Genomic DNA, 25,833 nt, shown 5'->3' on the forward strand with positions numbered 1-25,833 from the left:
TTTCCGCGAAATACCCCATTTTCATCCCTATCTAGAGCATTTCTCCTTACTTTTCATTATTGCAAACCAATTTTGAACAATATTATCCATTTGGACATTTTTCTAGATATTTTTATATTATTTTCCTTCTATATCTCATAAATCAAAGTGACAAAGTAACATTAATAAAAGGTTAAAAGAAATATTACAATATTTGAATAATTATTTTAGGCTTCCTAAATGAATCTTTTACCGATTAAATACTTGGTCAAAAATATTATCAGCTACTAATTCGATAAATATCTCAATTTTTTAAAAATAATAATAGTTATACTAGTTCGTATTAAATTTACATCAATAATAATAATTATAACTCATGGATAATATATAAACAGAATATTATTTATTTATAAAAAATTTAAATAAAAATAATATTATTCAAATCTAAATGATTTGAATGGATTTTAATTTATAAAAATCAAGAATTCAAATATAATGTTCCCCGCCCCGACCCTGTCCCGAACACTATGAACACAACTAAATATATAAAATTACCAATATATTTATTTATTCATTATATTTTATAGGAGTTGTAATTTTTTTTTTTATAATAATATAAAATTTTAATATATTACCATATATATTATATTAAAAAATCCGTTTATATAATTTTTTTGTATAAATTTTTTTTAATTTTTTTAAAATTGTTTTATAAACGGTGTTCCGCGGGATATCTCGAAACCAAATGGAACGGATGATATTAAAAAAAACCCAAAATAAAAGCGGAGAGAGAATGATATATGTATTTCCCGCATCGAAATACCCCATTTTCATCCCTATCTAGAGCATTTCTCCTCACTTTTCATCAAGGTTTTAAAATACGCGGTCGGACCGCCGGTTCAACCGGTCCGACCGCGAAACGGTTGAGAGAACGGTCCGGTTTTTGACTTTAATGCGGTCACCTTTCGAACCGGGCAAAATCCGGTCCAACCGGACGGTTTAACCCAAAAAACAAACCGGAAATATCCGGTCCGAAAGGTAACTCTGGACATTTCTTCTTTATCTGATCTACCTCTTCTTCTCTCTCTATTAGATCTACTTTATCAACCAAACTCAGTGATCATCGGCTCTTCAAAAGCTCTAAGCTGGATCTATCTCTTCTTCTCTCTCTACTAGATCTACTTTATCAACCCAAACCAAACCTAGTGGTCATCGGCCCTTCAAGAAGCTCTCTGCTGGATCTATCTCTTCTTCTCTCTCTACTAAATCTAGTTTACCCAAATCCAGTGATCATCGGCCTTTCATGAAGGAGACATCAGTGTGGGAGATTTAACACCACCAATAAAGTAGCAGGTCATTGAAGACATCTGCTACATTCGATGAAATCTTGAAGGAGTTGTTTCACCTTTCGAATTTTGGTGACCCACCGACAAGAACTTAAATTTAATGAATTTAAAATTCGGTCCAACCACTGGTTGAACCGGTTAGACCGGTTAAACCGGAGTTCGCCCAGAAAACCGGGTCGGTAACCGGAACGGTTTTCAAAACCTTGCTTTTCATTATTGCAAACCAATTTTGAACAATATTATCCATTTGGACATTTTTCTAGATATTTTTATATTATTTTCCTTCTATATCTCATAAATCAAAGTGACAAAGTAACATTAATAAAAGGTTAAAAGAAATATTACAATATTTGAATAATTATTTTAGGCTTCCTAAATGAATCTTGTACCGATTAAATACTTAGTCAAAAAATATTATCAGCTACTAATTCGGTAAATATCTCAATCTTTTAAAAATAATAATAGTTATACTAGTTCGTCTTAAATTTACATCAATAATAATAATTATAACTCACAGATAATATATAAACAGAATATTATTTATATATAAAAAATTTAAATAAAAATAATATTATTCAAATCTAAATGATTTGAATGGATTTTAATTTATAAAAATCAAGAATTCAAATATAATGTTCATTATTTTTACGGTAAAAATGTGACTTTACCTTATAAGTTTTTCAATTTAACTTTATCAATTATTAAAAAAATGGAAAAACGTACATTTATCTACTAGTTTTATTTAAAATTTTATTGTTATTTTTGTAAATCCACAACAACTCGGATTTATGAATTCGTCCCTAAATCTAAAGCACACTGACCAATCATATAAATTGACAACATTTATTAGATAAAAATAAAAATAATTTCAACAAAACAAATCTTCAACCATTGAATTTTGAATCAAATTACCAATCAAATTATATAAAGTTCTACTCTAATCTAATATTACTTATTATTATTATATATTTATTTAAAAAAATATTAAAAAATTAACTAACCAATTTATTTAAATTTTTTTATATAATTTTTATAAAATAATAATTTTGATTATTTAATAACTAAATTTAATAAAATTGATATTTATCAAAAATAAAAAAATAAATAAATTAAATATAATTAATTATTTTAAAATAAATAAATTATTATAATATATAATTGGACAAATAATTATTTTTTAATATATATATATATATATATATATATATATATATATATATATAAATAATTACAAAGATAATAAAAAATTCTTCTTTCAAATATACTGTCTTAATTTTTATAATAATAAATTATTATAATAGATAATTGAATTAATATTAAAAAATATTTAAAATTAATATAATAATTAAAAAATCTATGCTAATAATTTTTTTTCATATAATATTTTAATTTTTTTATAATAATAAATTATTATAATAAATATTTAACAAAAATTAAATAACATTTAAAATTAACATGTTTATATAAATAATAAAAAATATATGTAATAATTACTTAAATGATTTGTAACATAAATATATAAGATTCCCGTAAAACAATTTATCTTCTCACATATCTCATCACATATTATTTTCAAGAACCTATTATCTCGTGACCTTACACTTTCAATTTTGTCAAATCAAAAATCTCAAACATTATTAATCTCTTTTTTTAATCTCACTTTAGCCCACCAATGCTCAATCGACCTCTTATCTCCTGACCTTAAAGTACTTTGACTGACCAACCATCTCATTCCATATTTATCTACCAATTCAAACTAGAATTTTCATCTCGTGACCTTAACTTTCACTTCGATTAAACAACTAATCTTCTCGTGCATTTTAACCACCAATATCAATTTTTTTCTCAATCGACCTCTCATATAATTACCTTAATTTCAATTCGACTAATCAAAAAACATCTCATTCCACATTTATCCACCAATCACAATTGACCTCTCATCTCTCAAAGACCATACTTTCACTTTATCAAACAACCCATCTTCTCACATACTTTATAATATACAACTCGACCTTTTTATCCTCACTTTGGCTAACCATACATTTCATTCCACATTTATCCACCCCAATTGACCTTTCATCTCGTTATCTTACTTTCATTTTGACTAATTAACCATCTCATTTCACATTTATCCACAAATTCAAAATCGACCTCTCATCCCGAAACATTTACTTTCACTTTGTCAAACAACCCATCTCCTAACATATTTTACAATATACAACCCGACATTCTTTATCCTCAATTTAGAAAGAGAATTGTTAATCGCATCCCCATCTGAACGCCAAACCCTTTTGACCGAAATTAGGGCTAGCTAGGCTAAACCTCCCCCATTGAGTTCAAGAGCTCTTATTCCAAGAACTGGTGATATTCCCTTAACTGCAGATTCAATAGCACTAGTCAATTTAACTAATCATCCATCTCATCCCACATTTATCCACCCTAATAATCGACCTCTCTTATGTGACCTTACACATTCACTTCGGTCAAATTAATTATCTCCAATATTACCAATCTCTTTTTACTCTTTTCACTTTGGCCACAATCCCCAACCCACCTCTTATCTCGTGACCCATCTGCTCACATATTTTATAATATACAACTTAATTTTTTTATCCTCACTTTGATTAACTAACCATCTCATTTCACATTTATCCACATCTTGATCAAACCTCTCATACTATGACCTTACACACTTTCATTTCGGTCAAATTTATCATATCCAACATTATCAATCTCTTTTACCCTCACTTTGACCCATTAATCCTCCTTACAGACCTCTCATCGCGTGACCTTACTTACTTCGATTATCTAATCATCTCATTCCACATTTATCCATATCATGATCAAACCTCTCATGCTATGACCTTACACACTTTTATTTCAGTCAAATTTACCATATCCAACATTATCAATCTCTTTTACCCTCACTTTGACTCATTAATCCTCCTAACTGACCTCTCATCGCGTGACCTTACTTACTTCGATTAACTAATCATCTCATTCCACATTTTTATACCACCAAAATCTCAATCGATCTTTTGTCTCAAGAATTTAATTTTATTTCGGTCAAATAATTCATCTCCTCACATATTTTACAATAAACAACCCGACTTACTTATCCTCACTTCGACTGACCAACTATCTCATTCACATTTATCCACCCTAATCGGACCTTCCATACTAAGACCTTAAACTTTTACTTTGGTACATTATCAATTTTTTTGACCCTTACTTTGGTCCACCAATCCCCAATCGACCTTTCATTGTGTGACAATACTCACTTCGACTAACCAACCATCTCATTCTAAAATTTTATCCACAAATCTCAATCGACCTTTCTTTTCGAGACTTTACTTTCACTTTGGTCAAACAAATCACTCCTCACATATTTGACAATAAACAACCTGACTTACTTATCCTCACTTCGACTAACCAACCATCTCATTCATATTTTTTACACCTCATTTGACCTTTAATCTCGTGACCTTACACGTCGGTCAAATCAACAAACTTCAAACCATCTCATTCCATATCGTGAATGTCATTACCCAACCACTAATTTCATCGCATATTTTAACCATACATGCCAATCAACATCTAATCTCGTGAATGTCATTTTACCCACCCATCAATTTCATCACATATTTTAACCATCAATATCATTTCGCATCTAACCATCTTCTCACTTTGATAAACCAACGTTTTTATTTCACATAGGGCTTGTCCTAAATTGGGTTATTTGGTTTATTTTGGCTAAAGTGACAGAAAAACATGTATGAAATAAGGATAAATTTATTTGGGTAGAATGAGTTTAAGGACATTTAAGTCTCTACTGTTGTTAAAATTTACGGAGATAAACAGATCTCTCGACTCGACAATCCAATTACTTTAAATTTAAGCATTATTATATATATATAGAGATAAAAAAACTAAATATATTATTCGAGCACTTTGAGTTTAAACGGGACCATAACTGTGAGTGTTATATTAATTCTCTTTTAATTAAAAAAAAAATATCATTCTAAATTTTTTAACAAACTTGAATTTAACCTAATTCAAAATGTGAATAAATAAAAACAAAACAAAATGAAAATGTAAAAGAAAACAAAACGGCAACTTGGCGCGCACGAGATATATTTTCTCACGCTGCACCTTGGTTAGGGTTTTAGCATATATCATCATCATCCCTTTCTAAAACCTCTCACTTGACAGGATAATACACTACATTATTCAAAAGCCACTTTTGAATTCCTCTCTTCAATGGCATGAACATTTCTTCTCATTCTTCCATCAAACACTCATCAATGGCTTCATCCACAGGGTTCCGCCTTTTCCGTTACCACTTCACCCGTTCAGATGCTTCCACTCCATTGTATACACTTCGACAGGGCGTTTCGCAGCTCCGTTTTCTTTCAGCCGCTCCTTCGAGACGAATTCGTCCGGTGAAGGCCCGGAAGAAGGAGGACACTGCTACTAAGGAGGAAGTAGATGAAGGGAACGGTAGTATCATTCTGAAGGATGCTCAAAGTGGAAATGATGGGAGGATCATCCCTACGGAGCTCCATAAAGAGGCTACGGAAGCATATATGGCGTATGCAATGTCGGTATTGTTAGGTCGAGCCCTACCTGACATTCGGGATGGCTTAAAGCCTGTGCATCGTCGCATATTGTGAGTTATTCCTGTTTATTATGCAAGTAATGGAAGGAATCTGATTGATATGATAACTTAAAATGTGTTTGATTATCAACCAGTTTTGGCATTACTTGAATGTCTAGCACTTCCTTTTGGTTTGTCAATTATCTGACAGTTTATATTATTTTATTACAATATTTTATATCAAGCAAAGGCATTTCAATCCTACAGGTTAAAGTGCTATTGTATTTTATACTACCAAAGATACTTTTATTCAAAGTTCATGAATGTCAAGGATGTCTAAAGAAAAGAATCATGTGTTTGTCTGTATTAATTTCTAATTGCACAAGGGGCATATGAAATATGCATTTAGTACTTTCAATTGAATGGATTTTGTGTAGTCTGAATTTTACTTTTTCCATTTTTTTATCATGTTTCCTGGTAGTATTAATATTCTTCATCTGATAATTTTGCTCCTAAACAAATGATTGTCACAACTCATTTGGAAATGTTTTGATTGCTTGCTACAGAATTTTCCTAAATGTAGTTCTCACTAATTGTTTCATTATTTTTTTTTTACAGATTTGCGATGCATGAATTGGGACTTTCCTCACGAAAACCATACAAGAAATGTGCTAGAGTTGTTGGAGAGGTGATATTGCTGATGAAATATCCGAAATGTCAACTACCCTCTTTATTTGTTGTCACCATTTATCTTGAACTTCATTTCGTTTGTCTTAGGTTCTTGGTAAGTTTCATCCACATGGGGACACTGCTGTTTATGATTCTATGGTCCGAATGGCTCAGGTAACTTTATAATTATGATCATTAACTTTTCAACCTAAACATATACCATCAAGTGTTGAAAGATGGAATTGGATGATAAGCACCGTGGCTAACATATCTAATGCCCTCTTTGCATAACCATATTGGAACACCCAATGATTTTCAAATTTCTTCTACCAAAAAATATCACTGTATTTTTCTTTTTGAATTATGTGTTAGGGATAAGCCTAAGTCTGAAAAATTCTTATAGCTCTCTATTGCACTGTCTCATGACACTGTGACAGTACTTTGAAATGCAACTGACATGATTAAAATACATAAAATAGAAAATTTGATTAAAAGTTTATTTCCCTTTTGTTTCTTGGAGTTACATGTAGGTTCAGGCTTAAACAATTATACTATATTTTGTATGTTTAATTTAAACTACAGAAACTTATTTTCTCTGCAGGATTTCTCCTTACGCAGCCCACTCATCCAAGGGCATGGTAACTTTGGTTCCATTGATGCAGACCCCCCTGCTGCCATGCGTTACACAGAGTGCAGGCTGGAAGTAGGTTTTGTACTTTTGTTTTAAGTGGAAGCCTTTTTAATCTCTAATGATGGAAAATTGCATACTAGGCTGCTTTTTATTATGCATAATGCATCTTCCAGTTAATGATAAGTTATTGAAAAAAACTAGAAATGTTAATAAGGGAAGAAGTATATTTTGATTTCTTTGGAGGCTAATGTCTTGGATTGATTATTTCAGCCACTTACCGAGGCGATGCTGTTGGCTGATTTGGATCAAGATACAGTCAGTATTACTGTTTTGATAATTTTTCTCTTGTGCATTTATGCAAATTTTCTTCTACTAATTTATTTTCTCTTGTATTTTGCATCATTTGGAGGTTGACTTTGTTCCGAATTTTGACAATTCACAAAAGGAGCCATCTCTTCTTCCTGCCAGGCTTCCACAGTTGTTGTTGAATGGCTCTTCTGGCATAGCGGTATTTCCATATGATTTTTGTTCAGTATTTTTGCTTGTTTATACTGAAATTTCATTAGTTTTGATTATTTTTTAGGTCTCTTATAGTAAAGATGATTGGCAATGTTGTAGGATGTGGAGTTTATCTTTAATTCCAACCACTGAAATTTCATTAGTTTTTGATTATTTTTTAGGTCTCTTATAGTAAAGATGATTGGTAATGTTGTAGGCTGTAGAGTTTATCTTTAGTTCCAACTACTGAAATTTTTGTAGAATGAGATACTTTTTACTATTGTCAATTACTTGTCCTTTGAACTAATTACTATGGGGATTCTTTGTTCATTTTCCCTGGTCTCGAGTGGTAATAAACTTGTACCATAAATTTGATGGAATGACCTTTCACCTATTTCCAATGTCAAACAATACATATAAAACTCCCTTCTTTAGGCTGTTTCTTCCATTTAGTTTCTAAATATGATTCACATCAGGTTGTGAGCGATGATTGCTGAACTATCCATTGTGTAGTGTTGTAAGGATTTTCTTCAGTGATCAGTTCGTTAACACGTGGACAAGATATATATTTTTATCTGTTGAGGAATCTCCATTCATGCCGGATTCTTCTTGTGAAGGATGATTGGTCGTCTGCTTGAAGCTTCTAGATTTATTGGTGTACTAATGCAGATGATAATTAAAACTTTCAGGTCGGCATGGCCACCAATATACCTCCACATAATCTTGGGGAGCTTGTTGATGCACTTTCTGCATTAATTCATAACCCAGAAGCTACGGTATTATACTAATATATCCTTTATTAGCACTCTTGTGAACTATTGATCTTGTAATTGTTGCTTGCGAGCTTTAATGTTCAAGTACTTAATATTCATTACCTATTTAAGCATGTCCAATTTTATTTCTTTTGCTTTTCTTATTTGATTCTCTGTGCTTCTCAATAAATTATTAAAGAAGCAAGAAAAAAATCTACAAATATCTGTTCACAGTTTTTGTGTTATGGCTGGTTTCAGTTTGCATAAATTTTAGCATGCATTGAGTGATATATTCCCGGTGTTATAGACTTGTTGATAAAATCCAGATTAATTAGAGTTTTCAGATTATTGGATAATTCAAATATTATTTGGGTAGATAAGTGCTGAGGTTATTTTTCTTTATAATAATTGTCTAAAGTGGTTAAAAGATAATTATCCTAAAATAATATCCCATTATTTTAGGAAGCAACTCTATACTTGAATTGTGATACAAGAGGTAGGTTTAGGGCTAATTGAAGAAGGAAGAATTACAAAAGGGAGTTAAGACATCTAGCGGTTATGAAGAGTGGCAGTTAGGGAGAAGTTAGAACAATATAAATAGAAGAGTGGTTATGTTTGAGTATGCTGAAAATTTAGTTGGTGATTCTATTCTATCTCCTAGGGGTTTCTCTCTTCTCACATCTCTAAATCTGTAATTTAATCCTAGCAGTTAGGAGTTCTCTCTTTCTCATCTCATCTCATTTCAACATCACATTGCATGTATATTATGTATTTAAAGGGGGTATGACCCATGGAATAAAATCACCACACTTTTTATTCACTCTTGCTTTCAGCAAAAAAGGATGTTGGAATCTTGATTTACTGAAAAAAGAGACCTCAGAATGATTGTTAATCAGAGCTAGAATATTTCAATAATATTCATTTGACAGTTTTTTGTGACAACTAATCTGAATAACAATGTTTCAATATCTGTATGAGTTAAGTAAGCTTGTTTGATCTTGGGTTATTTGAAAAAATTAGCTGATTTATAAGGTGATATGAAGATTTATTTGGCCCTGCCAAAAGATCTTCCATTTTCTTTAGTTGATGGCTCTGGATGAAATGTAAATTAGCTATGTCAATAAGTTCTCATTTTATGAATCTACTGGTTGTTGGGGTTGATCCCAAGACAAATCAGCTGTGGGCCTAGTAAAAAATATGAAGAAAACTCTTGTGCCAATTTCTTTTAAATCAGTCTCATGGAAAATGTCTGTCTAAATGATTTATTGACCATCATGGAGGTTTTATAATAGTGATGTGCAATTAAGTATGGCATGCCATTACTTTGCTTTCCAATTGTTAAGATCTATGGTCACTTGAGAAATAATTTGTTTCTGTTTCTTGGAGAATACTTTTCTTCTTTGGTTCTTGTTCTTTCATGTTTTTTCTCACCTTTTACTGAAAGTCATTATATGGGAATATGTTTACAGGATTAAACAATGTTTTGGATTAGGTAGTATGCAGTCACAAAATTACAGTTTCTTTTAGTATTTTTCTTTATCCAGTTGAACTTTTGTTTTTATTCTCATTCAGTCAATTGTATTATTTGAAATAGCTCCAACAACTGATGGAATACATGCCGGCACCCGACTTCCCAACCGGCGGCTCAATTATGGGTACTGCAGGGTATGCTGAACTTCCCTATATTTCTACTATGCAGTAATTCCGACAAAAGAGATCTAGATACATTTTCTAGTTGATGAAACATAGAAGCTTGAACACACAATGCATAATAATTTCGATTCACCTGTTTGATGAAGTTGAATAGACTTGTTATTAAAAGTCTTGTTTGCTGATTGGTTTTCACAATGCATACTTATACCTTCCTCCAGATAATTCATGCTTATCTTCCTTTTATGATGCTTCGTAGAACTTGATAATGCAGATGAAAGTGGTGACCTTTTTTAAATAAAGGAAAAAAGGTATAAGTGATGTACTTTTTTGGTTTAGTAAAGGGTTGATATTATGTGGATGTTTTTCCAAGGAAATCTGTTTTACCTGATAGATTTTTGTGTCTTTCTTCAAGCATGTAAGAAAATGTCTAACTAGTGTACCGGTGGCTTTTTATTTAAACTTTTTGCTTTATGATGAAAGATGTATTTTGTAGCCATATTTAATACAATTGATACTGAAACTGAGAGATTTGTTTCTGTGAATTAGCATGGCCAGAATTTATTTGACTTCTTTAATCATATTGCTCTTTGGCAACATTGACTCCTTTACGGCTAATGATGCGGATAACTGAATGTACTCTTTTCTTATACAGCATCTTGGAGGCTTATCGAACTGGACGAGGGCGCATTATAGTAAGAGGGAAGACCTCTTTTGAATTGATTGATGCCAAGACAAAGCGTAATGCAATCATCATAGAAGAGGTATCATTGGTTTATTTCCTGTTTGAATCGTTATTCTGTTGGAAAGAGATGTTCAGCTGAAAAAAATAAATACCAAGTGATTGTGAGGTAATTCTAATTGCTGTTATGTGCATGGGACAGATTCCTTATCAGACGAACAAATCTTCTCTTGTTGAGAAGATTGCCGAGCTTGTGGAAGGCAAGGTACTGTACTAAATTATATTCTCCCTTTTGCAAAATAAATATTACTTTTGAAGATATTTGATGCTGTTCTTTTTGATACTTGTTGAATATGTAGTCTATTATTTTAGTAGATGCATGTTTTCAATATTTTATTTTATCCAGATCCCTTGCAATTGTTATTTCAGTCTAATTAGATCCATTTTAGATAAAAAAATTAAGCAATAGGTCTTAAAGCTCTTGTGACCTGAGATCATTGTCCTGATACACCATGAACTATAAGCTGGATGGAGACAGCTGGGGGAGGTGGAAAGTTTGTGATGATAAAATAAATCTGTGCATGTATTAATTGGAGTTTGGTGAAAAAGGGAGATGAGAAAACAATACAGGATAGGAGAATAATGATAATGATTCAAAAGTGTAACTTGATTATCTTCATATAATCATTTGGTTTTAGGTTATTCTCATAATTCATGATGGAATCTTAATCTACAAATAATGCAATTTTAAATCATTTTACCTCTACTAAGCTAAACCAACCAATATGCTAAATTTTGTCGCAATTTATCAATGCTTTATGCTTAAGATGCCGAATTACAGATTCAGAGCTTTGTATTATTTGAAAACCAAAAAAAACTTTACTAATGTACTATTTAAATTCATAAATCATTCAAGTGATGGGCCTGTCTATAAAAGAATTTTGAAATGGGGAGAATATCATCCTATCATGGTAACTAAGTTGCCTAATCAAGCAATGATGCCAAGGAGGAGAACATGATGAGCTATGAATATAAGCGGTGAAGGAGGAACCACTCTTAATTTGGCAGCTAATTTTAGTAAGGACTATCTTTTTTTAATTAAGGAGAACTAGCATGACACTCTACAGCCATGGCCCTCCGCTTCCATTCAAAGCGCTTGCAGTGGGAATCGTACCCGTGACCTTTTGGTTATTAGGTCGACTATTTCCACTGAGCAACCTGATGGGGTAGTAAGGACTAGAAAATAATCTTAGTGAGTGAGAACTGAGAGTTGCCTCATTAGGGATAAATAAAATGAATAAAGCTGTTTTGGCCTATAGGGTGTGATTAAGCATGGAATATAGTCAGGCAAATTCACTCTTAATTCGGTAGTTAATTATAGTAAGGACTATTAATAATCTTAGTGAGTGAAAACTGAGACTTGTCTCAATAAGGATAAGTAAAGCTGTTTTAGCCTACAGGGTCTGATTAAGCATGGCATATGGCCAGGTAAATATTGGGAAGACAGAGGCCATACATTTCCCAACAAGGTAACAGAGTGTGCCTAATGAGCTAATTTGTAAGTGGGTGATTTGAGTCGCTTGAATGTACAGTGGCTGATTTCAACACTGAGCCAGTTTGTGTTGTTAAAGCTTTTCTCCTTTTCTTTGATGTATCTAGATGTTTTGGGATTATTTAAACAATTGAGATAAATTCTATATGATCATTTGGATCTTTGGGCATGGTGGTCTTGTAGCAATTGAACTGATGTTTATTGATTGATGCACTTTTCATATTTAGGAAAATAGCTTTGTTACTTTGATGGTTACTACATTATGTGCATGCTCTGTTCTCTGCAGACAATTGAAGGAATTAGTACTGGTCTTGTAGAAATTGAACTGATGGTTCATTGATTGATGCACTTTTCATATTTAGGAAAATAGCTTTGTTACTTTGATGGTTATTACATTATGTGCATGCTCTGTTCTCTGCAGACAATTGAAGGAATAAGTGGTCTTGTAGCAATTGAACTGATGTTTATTGATTGATGCACTTTTCATATTTAGGAAAATAGGTTTGTTACTTTGATGGTTACTACATTATGTGCATGCTCTGTTCTCTGCAGACAATTGAAGGAATAAGTGATATTCGCGATGAAAGCGATAGATCCGGAATGCGCGTCGTTATTGAGGTACCTTTATACGCATATGTAGTTAAATGGTTCACATTTTGGGTTTGCAAATTTTCCTGTCAAGTGGATAAACTTACTTTAGGAGTGCAACTCTGTTGGGAAGTTATAATCTACTAATCATTCTTTCTTTTTCTTCTCTCCCACTGCTTCATTCTTTGTGTCTGTATGTTCCAGCTTAAACGGGGATCCGATCCTGCTGTTGTGCTTAATAACCTGTATCGACTTACTCCACTTCAAACTAGTTTCAGTTGCAACATGGTCGGGTATGTTTTATGCCCAAACTATTTTAGCATTTAGGCCACTGAATAAATCATAAATCTACTAATTTTGTATTAAGTGGCTGAGCTTCATAGGTTTTATTTCTGACAAGTCCATCCAGGTGCCCTATACCCAATTTATCACAAAACCTGAATCTTTTATACGATTTTATCAGATGATGGGAAAGATAAATTTCTTTGTTCTAAGTGGACATAATATTTAATCTGTTAATTAGTAAATAGTCAATGAGGTAGCATCTATCTGTTTCTTTTGGTTTAAGGGTGTTTGAACCTTTTCCTTTTCATTATATCATCTGAAAAGATAGGTCTCCTCACACTTATAGAGGCATGTGTAATCATGTTACTTCAAATTCATGTTCAATAATATTTCGATGTTGTTCAATTATTATCCTGATGCTGATGAAGTATTTACTACTCTTGATTCTCTTCAACTTATCTACACAACAGTATTCTTAATGGACAACCTCAACAAACTGGTCTGATGGAAATGTTAAAGGTTAATAACAGTTTGATATCTGTGTTTCTTACTATATTTATTTCATTCACTAGAAATATATCTAAAAAAATTTATTATTCTGCAGGCATTCTTAGATTTTAGATGCAATGTAATTGAAAGACGTGCCAGGTTTAAATTAACACAAGCACAAGAAAGAAGTCACATTGTTGAGGTATACTATTTTTTTCAAGGTTTTTAATGCTACTATTATGTAGATATTGTTAATATGCTTAACTAAGTTTTACTTTGATCAAAGGGTATAATAGTGGGACTGGGTAATGTGGACGAAGTAATTAAAATAATCAAGGAAGCTCAAAATAATGCCATGGCATCAGCAGCCTTGAGAAAAGGTGCTATTTCACATTTCTGATTTCTTCCTTGTGTCTACTATTATGCTCCATGGGCTTTGGTGTTATATTATTTTAAGGATTAATATATTATCTGCTTTTCTTGCCTATATGTGGCTATTTCTTGCAAAAGAATTTAGCACTTTCATGTGATACGTGCAATCATGTAATTTCTAGGTAAATTGAGTGAAATTTTTTAGGACAGATTCATTATGTTTGGTAAAACAGATTCATTATGTGGTTTTTGTTTTGGATAATCATGTATTAATGGATATATTTGATACAGTACCGAATCTGGTTAGAATGAAAAGAGGATGGGAAGTGAAGAACTACCTCTAACTACTAAGTACTTGTAACTAATATGCAATAACTTTAATAATTTTTACTATCCTAATACACATATGAGCAATCTATTAGCTTCTGCTTTACTTGTGCATTTTGAGGGTCCACAAGAAGTAGCAGAGGGATCAGAATCTCCACACACCAGTAAACCTTTCAAAACCTACCTAATATCTTCTCACCGTGATCAAACTGAAAGCTGTCCTTTTTCTTTTGCTGGGGAATTTGCAGCCTTGGAATAGGATTAGCATAGCGTGTTGCATGTTAAGAATACCGTTTTTCATCCTAAATGGATGTGGTATGTATATGGGTGAAGTATAGGAAACTTATAATATGTTGGGAATTTTGATGCACTTGTTTATTTGGTGGAGGACATATTAAGTTTTGGAATTTCTCCAAAACTCTACATACATCATTGCTTTAATTGAAAGAGTGGATTCTACCAATTCAGTGTGCTTGATGACTGAGTTGTTCAACAAATAACGCCCAAATCAACTCGGTATAAACACTGTTTGTATTATTAGAAGTCACCCTTACTGTTTGTATTAATTAACTTTAAAATAAAAATAAAATGAAATAAAGAGGGAATTCTATTTTTCTCATTATCATATGCTTACAATGAATTTTACTAGATTAACTTTTTAGTCATTTTTGTTCTGTAAATCTTTCTATGCTCTTGGAGTTAATGAGAGAACAAACATCATTCATTGGAAATCACATAAAAGCACATGCATGTGTACTCCACTTGATTCTTTCACTAAAATGTTGGTGTACCAAATGGCTAACCAAGACCCATTACATAAATTTCGTTCTGCAAATTGTACCCAAATAGAGCCCAAATTATGCATAAAAGGCTTAGGCTGGATGATGAAGGTTTTAATGCGATCATGAAGGTTTTGGGTTTTCAATGAAGAAATTGTTGTTCCCTTACCTAAGTTCATTGCTATACTGATGTTCGTTTCCCATGACATTTCCACATATTTCTTTGGCTGGTGTATAAGTACATTTCTAGTGTCTTCTTTAAAAAATTATCATAGAAGGCATTTTATCTTCTTATGCTGAGACGTTTCCCTAGCTCTAGATTTGGTCACTTGATTTAAGTTGAAGGAAGTGATAGGGATAGGGTGAACTAAATGATACAATGGCCATTGACTGTTCTGCAATGGGTTGAAATTCATTGAATATTTTCCTTTGTGTATCAAAACAAGGATAAGTCAGTTTTATGTTATCAAATTAATTTGCTTTAATCAGTTTTATTCTCTCTGATAAATGTTGGAAATTCGTGATTTCAGACGTGTCTAGAAATAGCGAAGGAAAATGGGATGACATGATCTTTCAATTTGTACATATATAACTATCTTAGCTGCTAATTTTGTTTCTTCTGTTGCAGCATTCAACTTGTCTGAGAAGCAAACAGATGCAATACTAGATATAAATCTGAGAAAGCTTACACGACTTGAGGTGCATTGTTATTTATGCCATCCAAACTTTTCTTTAGGCATGTGTAAATTTGCTGTAAGCCTTTTCATTACTAATCAACATATGCTAACTTATTCTATATTTATAACAATGCAGAGAAATAAGCTTGTCGATGAAAAGAAATCCTTGTCAGAGCAAATATCTCGATTAGAGGAGCTCTTGTCCAGTAAAAGACAAGTCCTCCAGGTAGATTCCTGCCTTGAACATTGAAAAGTTTATTACCCATCAGGAAAGATGAAAAATCAAGATAATCCATTTTAGAAGGGAAAAATGATGACTAGTTTAAATAGAAAATATATAGTAATAGTTATGTTTTGGCTATGATATTTATAGCTAATATTTCCTATATCATTTGGTGCAATCTTTATTCTTTCTCCAAGACCATGTATGCTACAAAAGCTCCCTCTTACTGTTGGAATAATTATATTATTATCTTGTGGTATCCCATGAATAAGATTATCCCTAGTATATAATATATATCAATACCTTATCTTTTTGGAGTGATTAACTATGTATTCGTTTAACAATTTCTCTTTATCCGCCTCTCCTGGTAGTGATGATAACTGATAGAGGGTTTATACTATTTACTTTTATTAATGTTGCTTTTCTTTACATTCAAATTCACTTTTCTCAATTTTAGTTGCAACTTATAGAGAGTTCTTCACATTTTCTGAATAATGGTAAACATTTACATTAGAAAAGGAATGTGAGGAGCGATCAGTGATTACATGGAAAGAAAAACAAACTACAAAAGAGTTAGATTCTTATCAGGTCGAAATAATCCCAACTTGTCTGCAAACTCCCATTTTCTTAATAGATGGAAATGTGTCGAGTAGGAATCCTTTGATCCTTTCTTTCTCATAACTATTTCTCTGAAAAGTTCTTTTGTTCTATTCTGTTACAAATACAGTGGATATGTCTGATGTAATGGGCCGGGCTTAGCCCATTAGTAGTTAGTTGGTTTATTATAGCTTTATTATAAATAGAGTAATAGTTAGGGTTTATGATATCAAATGTTTAATGTTGAAAAACTTAAGACTGTTTCACATCTATATTCTCTTGTTTTTTCGTATTATTTCTTTGTAAACCCTAGATTTGTTACATTGGTATCAGAGCTACGGAGCCTCTGCCTGTTGAAGTCTGAGCATAGAAATTTAGAATGTTGATAATCACTGATCGTTTGTTCCAGGGATCGTTCTTCATTACTTACTGTTTATTATGGATTCATAGCTCTTCATTACATTGGTATTAGTGATTGCACAAACTAAGAAGTAACTCTATCATTGAATTAGTTGTGTAATGTATTTAAAAGGCACCCATAAATAATATTTGCCCCAATTTTATTCAATCTTGCTTCCGCAATATTTCATTATATATAGTTAATTATGATTGTGAATAATCATACGTGATCGATCTCAAATAGGATACTGTTATTTTGTAGCATTATGTAATACATGCTATGTTTGGTTCAGGCAAAGTTGGAACTAGAATTGAAACTGGAGTCCAATTTCAAATCCTTTGTTTGTTTGATGTCTTAAAATAAAAAATTGGACCTAAAATTATAATTCTAACAGAGTTGAACGTATATGATTTTTTTTTAGTTTCAGTTTCATCATCCCTACTTCGGAATTGCAATTCTATGATTTCTTACAACATAAGAATTGAATTGTAGTTCAGTAGAATTATTATATAATGGAATTATAATTTCAATTCTAATTCTATACACGTTCAATCATAGCCTTAGTTTTTTCTACAGTTACATTTGCTAGTTACTAAACAAGTTGAACCTCCCTCGAGCTAACATTTTTGACAGAATGTACTTAACAGATTGCTCTATCTGTCTATTTTATTTGAAATATTAATTAATTTTTTTTACTTACAATCTTGTTTTATTCTCTGCAGCTCATAGAAAATGAAGCAGTTGAGCTTAAGAATAAATTTTCTAATCCAAGGAGGTCAGTGTTGGAAGAAACAGATGCTGGCCAGGTTGAAGAAATAGATGTTATCCCAAATGAGGAAATGCTACTGGTAATTTGATCCAATAGACTGTTTCGCAAACCAATATTCCATCGTTTTGGTTCTAATGTTTCCTGGCTGTAATCTTCAGGTAATCAGTGAGAAGGGTTATATGAAACGAATGAAACCAAATACTTTCAATCTTCAGAATCGAGGAACAATTGGCAAATCAATCGGGAAATTACGAGTAAATGATTCAATGTCTGATTTCTTGGTATGTCGCGCTCATGATTACATCATGTATTTCAGGTATATCTCCCGTTTTACCCACCTGATATCCAATATTATTTGCCAGTTATTCTGAATTGATGATGTATTTGATCATTTCATCTTTTTATTGACAATACGTTCTTAAGAATTATTCCTAGTTATTCTCCATAAAACTACTATGATTCATTTATAAGTTTTGTGCTGTAGGAATACTTTTGTTTTGAATAGACTTACACATTCTTCTGTATTGGAAATGATGGATGTAATATTTATTTTCAGTGACAAGGGAATTGTTTACTCTGCTCGTGCCTATAAAATTCCAGAATGCACCAGGGCTGCTGCAGGCACCCCACTGGTACAGGTAAGGAGCTTTATATTCTACTATCATAGTCTTTTAGCCCAAACATGCTTTTAAAAAACATTATTTTGGTCGAGACAGATCTTATCCTTATCAGATGGAGAGAGAATAACTTCAGTAATTCCTGTGACTGAATTTGCTGAAGATCACTATCTTCTTATGCTTACCATGCAAGGATATGTTAAGAAAGTGTCTTTGAATTCTTTCTCATCAATCAGGTCATCGGGTATTATTGCAATTCAATTGGTATGTCATAGAATCTCTTGGAATGCTCACGTGGATGGTACTTTTCTCCAAAAATCTCAAACTCACTGAATTTGTAGGTCCCTGGTGATGAACTAAAGTGGGTTCGTCGATGCACAAATGATGACCTTGTTGTAACAGCTTCACAAAAGGGAATGGTTATTGTTGCTTCTTGTGGCATTGTAAGTATTTGTTTTACTTTCCAGTAAAATATAAAATTTCGCTTTTGTTCTTGTAAAATTATTCATGTAAAATAGGAATGAATTGTTGGTGATCCTGAAATAAAAAGCTTTGTAGAGCAAAAAAACTGAGGTTGTGGGGTTTTGTTTAATAAAAGTTAAAAGGAAATAAGATACTAATTACAATAAGCTGAAATGGGCAGCCTGCATTTTTCTGCTTTGGATTCTAGGAAAGTTCAATCCAAATCACTTGAAACAAGTTTAAGTAGTTTTGTAGAAAGACAAGGTTAATAAATGACTGTGGGATACCAACAGTAACCTAATATTTCATTCTAATTCTTTTTAAAATTATTATAATTGTCTATTGATTATGTTTTATCTCCATATTTTGTTGTATCAAATGATTATTTTATTTCTTAACAAATAAAACTAATTAATGATTATATATTTCTTTATTAAAATTAAAAGTAAGAGAACATCAAAATATCCTTTCATTATTCAGAGAAGAAATATCCCTAGCTCTTATACTTTTCTATAAGTCTTATCAGTTTAATGAATTTTAGAATTAACATATTGGAGATAAGAAATATTCTTTGGCGTGATCACTTTACAAGATGAGAATAATAAATTATGTTGTTTAATAGTTTCAAAACAAAACCACTAAATATAGAAACAATTTAGAATGATTTCTGATGTAATATAACAGCCATTGTTGAATAATCATTCAATTCACAGAACATAGAAAAAGATTGGTGAACTACACATGTTAAATATACTCCAACTTAACGTGTTTATTTAGTCAGTGATAAACAACATTATGTATCTGTATTTTTATCAGAGAATCTAAAGAAAACCATTATATTAAGAGCGGTAATATAGACATTTTCAACATTTTATATAGCGTGGATTCAAGTTTTTGAATGGAATGATGTTGCTATGTGTATTATTCCATATACCTGCAGAATGTCTATTTTTAGAATGCAATGCAAGTGTCTTATTTCATAGTAGACTTGTGTGTGTATTTCTCTCTGAATTTCAATATCACCATCATTATCATTGCTATTATTATTATTGAATATTGAATAATTATACTTGTTATTATTATCTTGTACATTGTTTTTTATTGAATGGTAGGAAGCCTCTCACAAAGATATTTTCTTGACATATTTACATAACAAGCTTGGTTTTATTTGTTAGGTACGTGCTCTTGGAAGGAATACAAGGGGATCTGTTGCTATGAGGCTTAAGGAGGGAGATAAAATGGCTAGCATGGATATGATTCCAGCTGCTATGCGGAAGGATGTGGAGAGAGTTTCAGAAGGACGGTAAGTACTTGGACTACTCATTTGTGACTAAATGTTTACTCTAATACTCTGAATTGAAATTAATTCATTTATTCGAATTGTATCTCTGGCCATCTTATTTTTGGATAAATGTTATTAATTAACTCACTTAAGGCATTACTCTAGTTATTGCATCTGATATTTCCTTTCGTTTTGAAATTGTGATCTCCAATATATATCAGAGGAAAAGTGTCGGGAGGTCCATGGTTGCTATTCATATCAGAGAATGGCTTTGGCAAGCGTGTTCCTCTCAGCACATTCCGTTTGTCATCTTTGAATAGAGTTGGTTTGATTGGTTATAAGGTGGGTAATATGGGTCATTTAAATTTGTTATTACCCTCTCATTTTCTTTTACTGTACTAAACTTATTCTCCATCTCTTCATTAGTTTTCGACAGAAGATGACCGATTGGCAGCTGTATTTATTGTTGGGTTTTCTTTGGCGGGTAATGTTAATTATGTACAACTTATTCTCATCATGTGATTTATTTAGTATTCTTCTTTAGTAACAATTTTTTAGCAGATGATGGTGAGAGTGACGAGGAGGTGGTTCTATTGAGCCAAAGCGGAACACTCAATCGAATAAAGGTTCGAGATGTGTCTATACAGTCCCGATATGCAAGGTAAGTGTGATAATGGTTTTCCTTGAAAGCAACAATAGCAAATTAGACAATAAAAAACATAATTTCACAAAATTATTTGAAATCAGGGGAGTGATATTGATGCGATTGGAGCATGCTGGAAAGATTCAGTCAGTGTCTTTGATATCAGCGGCAGAAAGTGAGGTAGAGGAACTCGAACTCGACGAAGTTGCTTCTGGCTGAGGGATCCTCCTTTTGAGTTATCTCCTTTTTTTTTGTAACATACTATTGCGAGCATTAGCCTCCTTTTTTAATCCTTATTCTGTTGTAAGGTTAGTTGTACTAGATATAGGGACCTAAACGAATTCAGATGCTCTTCCCAGTTTAAATATCTTTTGGGTGTATTATACCCGTTTTTGTTTTTTTGCCGTCCATTGTCTTCTAATCATTAATTGTAAAAGGGTCAGATTGTTTGTTTCCAAATTCGTAGAGATTATGGACCAGGCAAAATCATCAATCGGACCATAATTATGTATCATCATTTGGTGCTATGTTTTTTTGTGACTTTCGAACAGAGGTATGATTGTAGTAGCCAAAAAAAAGTTAAATCTGACATTATTTTGACGAAAAATGTTCTGGTTTAAGTGTGATGTTTGTTTAATGAAATAAACCCTAATTAAGTAAAATACAATATACAAGAGCTAAAAAATGTCCAATCCTTGAAAATGTGTATGGTATCTCCCAACATGTCCAATACATAATAGTGAAACTTTGTAGCTTTATTCAATGCAATTCACAATATATTGTTCCTAACAAAGTGATAAAAGTACAGTTTTAATTTTTTATCATTTATATTGATGACATGATTGTTGCATGTTTATCAGGATTTTTTTTGAGAAATGAGTACCATAATTGGTAAATCCATGTTGGTACCGACCGAATTCACTATCGGAGTTAATACACTTGATTTTTAGACAATATCTAACCGTCATTTCCCCGATTTTAGACCATATCTAACTGTCAAACAAATTTCTCCCCAAAATGGGTGAAAATGAAATATGTTTTCCTAACCTATGCATACATTAAACTGAAAATGGTGTTTTCCCCTTTCTCTCTCTTGAGAATGTAAATATGCATGTTTAGTTTTATGTTTTTATACTATATTTTTCTTTTAATATTTGTTTCTATGTAGTTTTTTTTTTTTTTTACTTTTCTCTAATTAAATGAGAAAAAAAATATTAAGGTTCAATTTGTAAAGTTGATTAAAAAGAAATATAGTATTTGAAAATGTTATCGCAAAACAAGTTGAAAAATCTAAATGATCTACCGCAGGGTTATATGCAAGTAGAAAATTGTGTCTCGAAGCCGAGAAATAGTTATTTCGACTAGATTTTTATCAATGATTGAAACATTTATGAGTTAAATGATGGTGTAAAAAGAGGTAACATTAAGTCACTAATGAGAACCCTTGGTTGTGACATATACTGTTTTAGTGATACTAAAATTCAGAAGATTAATCAGTCGTTAGTGATTTATGTAATTGACGGTTGTGTGGTTGGGATGCTCTTGATTCTATAGCGACGCCAGGTGAAATTCTTGTTGCATTGAATGAAGTATGAGAAAACGAGTATTAATTTAGATAGATATTCAGTTAACGTTCAACTAAGAAATCGGGATAATAATTTCCGATGGGTAATTTCTGCGGTCTTTGGACCGTTTTTTCATAATTTAAAACAAAGTTTTTAATGAAATGAAGAACATGACTAGTATTTGAGACTTACCAATTATTTTTACGTGCGACATTAACGAAGTTAGATTCCCGTCTGAAAGAAAATGAGTCAATAGACATAATAACCTAATTCGCGAGTTCTTAGAGACAATTAAAGAACTTAAACTTATCGATTTGTCTTTGGAAGGTGATCAATTCACCTTTAGGAGAGATAATAGAAATGAGGTTTAGGTTCATTCTCGTATCGAGAGATTTTTAATTAGTAAATCAATCTATTAAAGATTTTCTAATATATTTCAAAAGGTCCTTCATGGAGTTCTTCAGATCACCGACCGATCTTGATGGAACGCCGAAAGATGGAGAGAATATATCAACCATTTAGATTAGAAAATAAATGATTGATCAAAGAGAACTTTATACCGCGTGTACAATCCTGGTGGGTGAATCAGTCATCGACTAGTTCTCCGTCAAGTAATCTCTTTGCGAACTTAAGGAATCAGCGTAAGTTTCTCAAAAATTGGTTCGTGGAAAATCGTGCTTTATTTTGTGCTAAAATAAATTACTTGTGTAATGAAATTAATTCCATTGACGGGGTTGAAGAGATTAGTGAACTCTCCGCTGAGGAGGTTAGTTGTCAAATTCACAATGTTAGCAAGTTCCTCGATATGTGTAAGGAGGAAAAAAATTAGGACACACAAATGGAGTAGAGTTACATGGTTAAAAGTCAGAGATAAAAAACACTAAGTTTTTTCATGGGATCTCTAACGCGCAAACAAAAAATAATTTGATTAATTTGATCTCGATCGAGGGAGAACATGATAATGAACCTGAAATCTCTACGAGTATTGTCAAATTCCATATTGGTTTGTTTAAGGGGTCATTTAAGGTCAAACCTAAATTAAGTGGTATAACTTTTGATTTAATTAGTACAATTCAAAGATATACTGGAAGCTCATTTTACGGAAGAGATTTATGAGACCATTAAGGTAGAAGTGATAAAGTGTCGGGATGTGACATATTACTTTGACTTTTTTTTAAGAAGGCGTGTGTAAGCACTAAAAATTTACACGCCAATTTATAAAATTAAAATAATTATTTTGATTTATTTTTGAATAAATAAATTCAAAATAATTAACTCCATTAACAAAACCCAATTAAAACAATTAATTATGCTAATTATTGTGATAATTAAAACATAAGTAATTAAGGAAAATGGTCAAAATAATAAAAATAAAATTATTTGAGATAAATGTTGTACTCATTTATCTTAAAATAATTTTAGAAAAAAATCAGGAATTAAAATAAGTAATTTAAGATGAAATGAGGTATCCATTTCATCTCCCAAAATTATTTATTTAACCTAAAAACATACAAAAAAATAAAATAAAATGGTAAAATATTTTCCATATTTATTTTAATATTTTGTGTATTTAAACCGATCAAAATTAAAGTCAAAAGGGTAAAAAAAAAATCAATTTCAAACAAATTCTTAAGTTTTTAAAATAAAAATATATTAGTGATCGAGTGTAGCCGAAATCGAAAGAAGAAAGTTACAACCGAAGCTACAACTATCAGATGAGCGTTGGATTGTCATCTAATGCTCTAGGTGCACATGCGTAACCCATTGTAGCGGAGGAAGCGCGTGCTCGTGAGGCATCGAATCAACTAATTGGACGTTAGCCCCGTTAGCTGAAAATGCTCAGACGCAATGGCGCCTTGACGGATCGCTGATGGAATGCCAAACACGTGCAAAACGATGCCGTTTTGACCTCTGATTGTCTTCTTCATCGCGACGCCGCGAAGATAAGGATGAAGATCCGTCTTCAATTTCGCCAACTTAGAACTCATCCGATAGTCAACCATTTCGTCTGATTTAAAGGTTGAAATGATTACCATACTACAATGATCATTTCTCATACAACCATAAGGATGATTTATCCATATTTCGCCAAGTTGACTTAAGAACAACCAAAATGCCATTAATGGCTTTTAGATGATTCAGTTCACTTGAGTCATCCAACAAACTCAAAGATGCTATAATACATCCTTGAATCATTCCGAAGCCAAGAAATCCACTCTCCACATTTAAATCGCGATTTACAAAAAAATCCATCAAAGTTCAAAGCTTTTGTATTTTTTGAAAATTCGTTTACAGCCTTAAAGCATGGATCTGAGCATCCTAAAAGCTTCTCTAAGGATGAAGGAGTGTTCTCCATTCCTTTGTAAGGTTTCAATAACCCTCTAATTCATATTTACAGTTTGAATTTGAAATTTTTATATTTCAAATTTCATAAGCTTGAATGCTTGTTGTTTATGGTGTTTTATGGCTGGATATTGATCATAGGATCATTTATGAACTTTTTGAAGGGTTAAAAATAATCAATCAATCTAAAACACAAAAACCAAAATTTAAAAAAAAAAAAACGTATTTGTCTTTCTTGGGCTAATTCTCTTGAATCACATCCCAAAAAGCATCCCAACATGATTGAAATGATGTTGGTCAACTGTTTGGATCATGTTTGATCCATCCCGATCATGTTTGATCAAAATCAAAATTTTCAAAATAATTGAAATTGTTGTGTTCTTGATTTGATCAAAACGAACAACTAGTGTTCTTGTTTTGGTATCAATCAAGTATATGGTATATAAGAAAGCTATTGGGTAGCTCATTTCTTCTCAAAACAACTTTAAAATCAAAAACTCAAATTTTGATCACAAACTGTTTTGAACGATTTGATCATCATCTAGGTTGATTAATACCTTAAGATGATAATCAACATATTCCGGTGAACTTTGTGAAGTTACCCAAACCCTTGGATCAAAGAATCCAAATAAAAAAAACTAATTTTAAAAAACTAATTTTGGTGTTCTTGAGGACCGATGCTCGTTAGCTTAGGACCAAAACTTAGGACCGAGAAATTTGAACATAGGATCGAGACTTAGGACCGAGGATTTCAATAGACCGAGAAGTCTGACCGATGTACTTGAGCTAGGACCGAGAGGTCCGACTGATGATTTTAATCAAGGACCGATAGGTCCAACATAGGACCGAAAGGTTCGACCTAGGACCGATGAACTTAGCCTAGAGCTAACTCGTGACCGATGAGTTTATACACCCAGGATGATGAACTTAGCCTAGGTCTAGCCCATGACCGATGGATTTATACACCTAAGCCGATATTCTCAGCCAAGGAACGAGAGTCCTTAGCACCAGACCGAGGGTTTTTCGACCCTGACCCATAAAAACAAACCCAAGGCTTAG

The 25,833-nt window shown here is 32.1% G+C and overlaps 1 protein-coding gene across 1 annotated transcript; it reads left to right on the forward strand.

Moving 5' to 3' along the window:
• The first annotated feature begins 5,496 nt into the window (after positions 1 to 5,496).
• Positions 5,497 to 21,264, forward strand: LOC124919126 (DNA gyrase subunit A, chloroplastic/mitochondrial). Its single transcript, XM_047459288.1, has 27 exons — positions 5,497 to 5,994; positions 6,541 to 6,610; positions 6,700 to 6,765; positions 7,193 to 7,294; positions 7,493 to 7,537; positions 7,632 to 7,730; positions 8,410 to 8,496; positions 10,067 to 10,137; positions 10,778 to 10,886; positions 11,007 to 11,069; positions 12,909 to 12,974; positions 13,149 to 13,237; positions 13,700 to 13,748; positions 13,834 to 13,920; positions 14,005 to 14,098; positions 15,825 to 15,895; positions 16,010 to 16,099; positions 17,816 to 17,941; positions 18,021 to 18,178; positions 18,419 to 18,500; positions 18,579 to 18,743; positions 18,821 to 18,922; positions 20,117 to 20,244; positions 20,445 to 20,565; positions 20,650 to 20,707; positions 20,785 to 20,884; positions 20,971 to 21,264. The coding sequence occupies exons 1-27, from the start codon at positions 5,591 to 5,593 to the stop codon at positions 21,083 to 21,085; spliced, it is 2,817 nt and encodes a 938-aa protein (XP_047315244.1). The 5' UTR covers positions 5,497 to 5,590; the 3' UTR covers positions 21,086 to 21,264.
• Positions 21,265 to 25,833: the final 4,569 nt, after the last annotated feature.

This window comes from Impatiens glandulifera, chromosome 1, assembly GCF_907164915.1.
Source record: "Impatiens glandulifera chromosome 1, dImpGla2.1, whole genome shotgun sequence".
Classification (NCBI taxonomy): Eukaryota; Viridiplantae; Streptophyta; class Magnoliopsida; order Ericales; family Balsaminaceae; genus Impatiens; species Impatiens glandulifera.